This window comes from Elephantulus edwardii, unplaced genomic scaffold (genome assembly GCF_000299155.1).
Source record: "Elephantulus edwardii isolate Elephantulus edwardi_28Jun2011 unplaced genomic scaffold, EleEdw1.0 scaffold00139, whole genome shotgun sequence".
Lineage (NCBI taxonomy): Eukaryota > Metazoa > Chordata > Mammalia > Macroscelidea > Macroscelididae > Elephantulus > Elephantulus edwardii.
Genome location: NW_006399889.1, coordinates 6246391 through 6254884, shown reverse-complemented (window position 1 = coordinate 6254884; position 8494 = coordinate 6246391). Strand labels below are relative to the sequence as shown.

General features: G+C 41.0%; 1 protein-coding gene across 1 annotated transcript in view; it reads left to right on the top strand.

Annotated features, from left to right (window-relative positions):
• Positions 1-8494, top strand: part of LOC102869221 (cubilin-like) — a 396294-nt gene that overhangs the window by 191931 nt on the left and 195869 nt on the right. The window contains exons 29-30 of the mRNA XM_006894323.1: positions 321-502; positions 1381-1483. Coding sequence (XP_006894385.1) covers positions 321-502; positions 1381-1483 — 285 coding nt within the window. The remainder of the gene's footprint in view (positions 1-320; positions 503-1380; positions 1484-8494) is intronic.

Sequence of the window (8494 nt, the reverse complement as noted above, 5' to 3'; positions counted from 1 at the left end):
AACAAGTTATCAATCTGTTAGAATTTTAGGGAGCTGTGTTGGTCTAGTTGGATAAAGAGTTGCCCTGCCAATGCAAAGGCAAATGGTTTGAATCCACTATCTACTTAATTGGATATAGATAGCCAATCTCCTGTTGTGCATCTTAAAGCATCTTAAAACCCTCTGATGGCTCAGCTATGTGTCAGTTCTGACTTGTGGCAATGAGATTTTTTTTTAGTACTAGAATTTTATAATTTTTCCCCTAAATGTTTTGTGAATCTTTTTTTTTTCCTTGTTACTGATGTATATATTGGACTGACCAAGTCTTATTCACTTAACAGGTTGTGGTGGAGAGCTATTTGGTGACACAGGTTCCTTCGCCAGCCCAGATTATCCTAACAGGTATCCACCCAACAAAGTGTGTATCTGGTACATTACCACAGCCCCTGGGACTAGTATTCAACTCACCATCCATGATTTTGATGTGGAGTACCATGCCAGCTGCAATTTTGATTCACTTGAGGTAAGAATTTAGATGCTTTTCCAACCAAAGTCTAAGATTTGGGGTGGAATTGGAAATAACTGAACAAATTTCCAAGGATTTACCAGTAGCTAACACTGATCACTGATCATTCTGATTGTTTTATTAGATGAGGGGTTAACATATTAATGGGTGGTAATCTTAGGAAGCAGAGGCTAGAGAACCGTATGAGTGAAGGACGAATAGTCAACAAAGGGTGTTCTGTGGTCAATTCAAACCATCTGAGAGCCCATGTAGACTATTCCTCAGAGTAGCTCCTCTGATGGATCGACTTCTATCCCCATTGGTCAAAGATTAAGCACTCTTTCTTAGGAAAAAAAAAGTCTTTGGGCAGTAGACTTGGAGAGTAGGTGAACACTTAAGGAAGGACACTGGCACACACATGCCCCACAGAAGAGCTGAGAACTGAGGTGGTTTGACCCAATACCCAGCACAAACACCAAATGCTCCAGAGAGATATTTTCTTAAAGGTTAAATTGTTGTGATGAGCCATCAAGTCAGAATTGACTCATAGCTGATTCTTCAGTGAGATTGCATAGGCTGTAAATCACATGAGAGATTATTCATTTTCCTACCATAAAGCAGGTGGTGGATTTGAATTCATTACCTTGGAGTTAACAGTGCAACTTCTTACCACTAAGCTACTAGAGCTACCTAATGTCTTATATCTTATAAGACATTTTAGAATAAGAGCATTTTCAACAGTATTACAAAGGCTTTATCTCACATAATTAAAATGGCCTTAGAGAATTAAAAATGGCCTTAGAGAATTTGGCCCCCAAGTTTTTTTATATAATCAGCTTTTTATTGTAAGCATCTAGTCATTAGATTGGTATAAATGGTTATGTTTTTACTGACAGACTAGTATGTCGAACCCACCCAGCCACTCTACAGGAGAATTCTATAAATATTATAGCCAAGGAAACCCTTTAGGGAAACTCCACTCAACCACATGGGACTTCTGTGAGTTGGAATAAATTAGACAGTATCTAATAATAGCAACAGTCATGGGGAGATACGTATATCTCTATATCTATCTATCTATCTATCTATCTCTGTATCTATCATTATTTGTCTATGAACTTTCAAGGGAGCTTTGGTAGCTTAATAGTAAGGCGTTGTACTGACAAATAAAAGGCACACAGTTCAAATTTACCGTTTACTCTGCCAGAGAATAATGAGCAGTCTCCTCCTGTATAATTTACAATCTCTGAAAACCCATTGGGAGGGTCAGCTATGCAATTTGATGATGAATAACATGAACTTTGAGCTATCTGCAAAATACAGTGGCTTCCAAGTATACATAAAGATCCCATTACTGCAACTCTAGAAACTTTACAGAGACTCACAGAGTTGCTACAAGTAAAAAAATCAGCTCAGGGGCAATGGGCTATAGGGACTTCAATAGCATAACAAAGGAACTCTGATTGTCAGGTGTGTTTTGTGTTGTACTGCTAACTGAAAGGACTACAATTTGGATTCACAAGTTGTTCCTTGGGAGAAAGATAGATAGCCATCTCTATAAAGATTTATAGCACCATAAACCTGGTGGAGTGTCGTTATAGGTCAGAATTGATGCCACAGTAGTGGATAGACCCTAAGCTCCATCAGGATTGGATATTTGTTTATTTTCTTCTTTTTCACACCCCTCCTCCCCCTCCCCCCATTGCTATTTCACCAGGACTAGGGACTGCCCAGCAAATAATAATCACTTACAGAGCTCTGCTTGCCCAATGATATGAAACTGTTGTAATCCCAAAGGCATGTGGTTCCAGTCCACCAGCTGCTCCACAGGAGAAGGACAAGCCATTTCCTCCCATGTGGTTTACTGCCTCTGGAAACCCACTGAAGGGTCAGTTAGGAGTCAGTTGCAACTCAGTAGCACAAACCACCACCATCCTGACACGTCCATGGAATGAAGGAAGAAAAGCAAACTTCTGACTGACACATTACAATAGCTCCTATCTGTGGTATTTACACAGGATATTTTTTTACATCCATTTCCTCATTTAAAATAATCCTCAGTGAAATAAGATGATATTTTTGTCCTCATTTTACACTTACTAAAACTGAGGCTTAGCAAGATTTGTGAGTTTTTCTATGATTACATAGAAAGTAAATAGAAGAGCTAGATATTGAACCCAATTACTATTTAAGACTCTATATGATATACATTAAACTGCAAATTAGTGCAGTGTGCTGAAATGAGTGCCATGTATATCATTGTCATGGGAAATTTTTTTTTTGTCATGGGAAATTTTAACACTTAAAAACTGTATTGAATCACAAAATAAGTTCTTTTCCTTGAGGGGAAATATGGAGTTCTCTAATCAGCCCCACATGGAATAGCTGTAGTCACTGGGAATTATGTTTATTAACTCGTCTTAAAATGAACAATGTGCTGTGGTCAATTGACTTATATAAAACTATAACATCTCATCCCTGTTTTCATGTAAGTATTTCTGGCAAGTCATCGCAGAGGACAAGTGGCTTTCTGTTTTGTTTTTAAAGTGAAGCGAACAAGATGCCTCCCAAGATTCACACTCACAGTGTGAGTTAGGAATAGAACTCACATGTGGAATGTTTAGAGAGTCTGTCTTACCAGCAAGGATATTTCTTGGTTGCATAAAGCCCCCGCCCCTCATACTTACAAAGGGCTGACAGTGGATTTTCCACAGCAGTGTGCAATGTTCTGAACTCTTCATTTTCATATTCCAAAGTGCATGTGATTGTTGCCCACTTGGCAAAATATAAATGGATTCATTGTGTTTAGGGTTTTGTCACACTCATTACGTGAGAAAGCAGACTGGGGCAGTTCCCTGAGAGCAGCCTCCAGTCCAGAAGGACAGAAGCAAGGGCTCCAGGCAGCAGCTTGAAGGCAGGACCCTGTGCCTGCCTGAGCAGAAATGGCCGCAGGAGAGAGGCTGCCGCCTGTTGAGGCTTTGATTAGGACAGGCTGGCAATGTGGGGCTTCCCTTGTTTCAGCAAAAAGCAGCCCCTGGGGGAATAGTTTGAGCCTGTTAATCCAATATTTGTGGAAAATAATTTCTTTCAGGCTTTTATGTGCAATCTCTTTCCTCACTCTAAAAGTCGTGCTTCAGCTACTCCAAGTATTCCACTCAGGTGGAAATTGCTGAAGTTTGTTTGGAATGATAATGATAAAATGATCCCCTCACCCCCTTATCTTAGACAGTGATAACATGAAATCTTTACCCTGGTGGATGGAGATTTCAGCACCAGTGCTGTTGTGTTCCACTCATTTTTTTCCTAAGGCTGCATGTTTTGGTTTTTTCTTTTTCTTTCATGTTCTGCTGAGCATAGCTGAGTTAAGACCTTGTTGTCACCGGGCATTCAAGTTCACCTGGGTTTCACTAAATTTAAGCAGGAGGGGTTCCTCCTGCCCTTAGAAATCAGTGTCCAGAAAATGGCCACATGCATAAAGCAACAGAGCTTGGTTACTCATAACCCTGGAATGCTGACTTGATTGTAACAATAAATGGAGCTAACAGAGCAGAAAGAAATGTTCAAACCAGATTAAAACCACAGGGTTTGAAAGGGTCTCTACCCCAAGCATTCACTAAAATCACTTTAAAAAAAAATCTTGAATCAAAGCAAATCATTTTCTTACATTTCAGTCATATGTTGGAGTTGCATAAACCACACCCTGACATTCTTTCCATCTTTTTCCTCTTTTTTTAAGACTCATATGCTACTCATGGTTTTATTTGTGGAAGCCAAAAGTGCCGTGCTATTGTTCTTGTCCTGGAAACACACTAGCTGGTTTTGCTTCAGTCTGTGTGAAAGTGCCACAGAGGGCAGCCTGAACAGGCACAGAGCAGAAAAGGAAATGTACTCCTTGGTGCAATAAACCACCACAGTTGCTTGCTCTGGGCACATCGCTAGGTCTGGTCTTTGTGGTGGTCATTTGTGAGCATAGCTGCATAAGAGGGGGAGGCAAAGGATGTCCAAAGTGGCAGCATTTATTCTTCAGGAAGTTTCTAGACCCAGCCAACTCGTACCCATTATGTCTGTAATCTCAAGGGCAGGGAATACAAAGGATAATTTGCCGACAGGCGAGTTTTCATTGTTAGAACTAAACCCTCGTGCGCAATGTTCTCTCCAAATATGTGCTGTTTATTGAGCTTAGATGATTAGAAGCACATGCCATTCTTTTAAGGCTTGGGTGCTGCTCTCTGGGTAAGGGGGGGAGGGGAAGGCGTTCTTAAAAATGAGAAAGAGTGTCAGACAAGCAATGAGGAAGAAGGCTCTCACATTTGCATATGTGTACGTGTGGAGGGCCACACAGGGCTCTTCCTACAGCCCTGCTTTTGATGGGACTTCAGAGGCCACACAAACATCAGCTCCTCCTAATGAAAATAAGCCTGGAGCAGTCAGCCTGCTTCATTCCTCTGCAATTACAGTCCTTGTGCTCAGTCCTCTGTGGAACAGCAGTTTCATTCATTTTGGCCTTTCCCTCATGGCTGGGGGGAATTAATCAGACAAAGAAATCATTATAGATTCAAATCACACACTCTTCCCCAGAAGTAGGCTTCTTGTTTTCACTTACTCTTCCCAGAGAACCCTTGAGTGAGCTCCTTATCAATCAGGAAACCAGAGGATGGTCCAGGGTGCCAGAGACTAAAGGAGAGAGTAATCTGGAGATGGGAGAGGGGTACACCTAGGAGGAGTGGGAGCTCTGGGCACTATGAATAGATCTCACTGAGGGCTACTTCTCAGTGTTATGACCTGTTAGTGCAAGGGGAGCAGGTTATAAAGGATGCAGAAAGTTATATACCTGGAACCTCTTATCTAAAACAGCCTTTCATTTATAAACTTAAGTGTTACAAGACCTCTTCTGTTTATTTCTAGCTTTAACTTTCATCATACTCATTCTATCTCTATATCTCTCTTCCTTTCTCTTGCACGAACATACGTGTGCGTGCACACACACAGAGAGAAAGAGAGAGCTCGCGCGAGAAAGACACACACACACACACACACATACATATGCACCCGCGTCCCAGGGGAGACTGAGACATCTGTGTGACATCTGTGTGGAGACTTGATGGGGCTGAGCACCCTGGAGAAGTTGTACAAATGAGACCAGGAGGACACTTGGTATGAGGAATGTGACACTGGGGCTGTGGATCTCACACCTAGATAGCTGCAAACTTGTGGAAGTTTAGGAGCTTGAAGCCAAAGGAGAGGAGTTTAAATGGAGCTTTCAGATGATGAGGCACAATCTGGGGCAATTCTAGAGCAGAAGTGTGATCAATTGGTCAGATTCCCAGGAGTGAACATGTTGAGCATAGGTATAGAGTGTATCTGTAGGATTCCCTTCATGGAGATATTCCAAATCACACATATAGTTGTGTTTACACTGTGCCTGAGAAGCAAAAATATTAAATTTAATGCCTAATTTTAGAAAATATTCAGACTGCAAAGCATGATAGAAAATTCTAACAATATCACAATTGGTAGTGTTTAGTGAATTCACTTTCTATAAACCAAGTGCCTCTAAGGTAATGGTCACAATGATAGATGGAGAGGCGATTGAAGTTGTTAACAATTTCAACTTACTCGGCTCCACAATCCACACTCTTGGCACCAGCAGTCAGGAAATCAAAAGACAAATTGGATCAGGAAAGTCTGCTCTCAGGGACCTTGCCAGAGTGCTGAAGTGCAAAGATATCAGTCTAGAGACTAAAGTGTGCCTGATCCAGGCCATGGTCTTCACACTTCCTTGCTATGAATCAGAGAGCTGGACAATGACTAAGGATGACAGAAGAAGAATCAATGCATTTGAATAGTGGTGCTGGAAAACAGACTTGAGCATACCATGGACCACAAAGAAAACAAACAGATCTGTCCTGAAGAGAATGAAACCAAGTTGTTCTCTGGAGGCAAGGATTTGAAAGCTCTATCTAATGCTTTGGCCATGTTGCCAGGAAGGAACAGACCTTGGAGAAGAAAATCATGCTTGGAAAGGTAGAGGAAGATCCTGAATGAGATGTATTGACACAGTGACTAGAATAATAGGAACTGGTGTGTTGGAGACAGTGTAGATTGGCTCAGGATAGGACAAGGTTCAGAGCTATTGTATGTAGAGTCACTATTGGTTGCAGATGATTCAATGGCACATAACAACAAACAACTGAACTAAGTTCTGTCCATATCAACACTGTGGGACAGAATAGAACTGCCCCATGAAACTCCTCAAACTGTCATCCTTATGGAGAGCCCTGGTGGTGTACTCCATGGGAGTTGTGCTTTTAACCCAAGACCAAGTCTATCAGCAGCACTGAGGGAGAAATTTGGACAACCTCTTCCAATGTGATTACAGCCTCAGAAACTCTGTGGAGGGTCTGCTGTGAGCTCTGACTTGATGGTGTTTAGAGAGTGAAGAATGTTGGAGTGTGTGTGTGTGTGTGTGTGTGTGTGTGTGTGTGTGTGTGTGTGTGTAAAATATGACTTTCCTCCTTATAGTCTTTGCAAGTTTCACCACATGTCTCAGTAGAACTATGTGAATGTGAAGTGTTTGAGGCTTACTAAAGGGATGACATAGCTGGTTAATAATATAGGATATGTCTCCTTTTGGGGAAGGGATCATGTGAATAAGATGTATAGAATACTAATATGATGAATGGTCAATTTTGTCATTCTGTTACACTTACAATGAGAGATCCAGAGGGTAAGCTGGGATGTCACTGCCATCAAGAAAGGAGATTCAGAAATATGAGCCTCTCCTTTAGACCTGGGATTCCTGTTCTGAAACCTCCTCGACCCTTTATAGAGAAAGCAATCATATCAGAAGAAGTCAAGAGTGGTGGCAGAGGAATAGTGGAGCAATGGGAGCAGCAAAAGTAACACACAAGGATCCTAGAGGTAGATAAAGAGGTAGATTTCTTGGTCTTCATAGCATGGGAAAGATGAGTGCCATCAGACAGAAGCCTTGCTGGCTGAGTAGAAATCCCGATTCTCAAACCAGCAGAGTTATTGCAGAGTAATTTTGGCAAAGCCATACTGGCAGAGTGTGATGTTAAGGGGCTCCTAATCATTAGAGCCAAATCAACTTTGAGAATGTAACACTCACTAGCCTGTCCTTGAACGTCCTTGAGAATTCTGTCTTAATTGGAAAGTTGTATCTCTAGCGCTCCTGATACTGAATTGTGATGTGCTCCTTGTAAAGTCCACACTCATGAGTACAGTCTGTGACTTCATTGTGGTCAATGAAATTTTGAACTCATCGGTGAGTTATGGGATTCTACAAGAGGAACAGCTTGTGTAAAATTAGGAGAAAAACTTGGGATATATGCGCATGTTTGATCTAGGAGTTACCTTGAACTGTTGTTCTCACTGATGTTGATTCTCTAACCTTGTGAGAGAACGAGATCATTTTTATAGAAGCAGTCTTACCATGTCTTTCTCCTTAGGCATGACTGTGTGTTTAAACTGCTGACCTTTCAGTTAGTAGCTGAGGACTTAACCAGTGTATCCTACATCTTCTTCTTATGTGTTATTTTGGTAACTGAAGGAGCTCTGGTGGTCCAGGGAGTAGGGAGTTGCATAGCCAACTCAGTGGCAGAAGATTCAAATTTACCTGCTTTCACCTCAAGGAGGTGAAAGATGAATAGTTTCCTCTCATGTGATTTACAGCCTCTGAAAACCCTCTGAAAAGTGAGCTGCAAGTCAGGTAACAACTTGAATGCAAAGAGTAAGTGTATGAATGATACGCATTAGAAAAATATTCTTTTATTTTAATAGTCTAAGTTTTAAAATGATAAAATATTATCTGTACTGTGTGTGTCAAAGAAAATAGGAAATTCTAAGAAAATTTAAAAAGAGAAGGATGCTTGCTTCAATGGTACTTGTACTAAAATGGGAACAATACAGAGAAGATTAGCATGGCCCCTGTGCAAGGATGACATTCAAATTTGTGAAGCATTCCACAATTTATTTTTTTAAACAATTTAT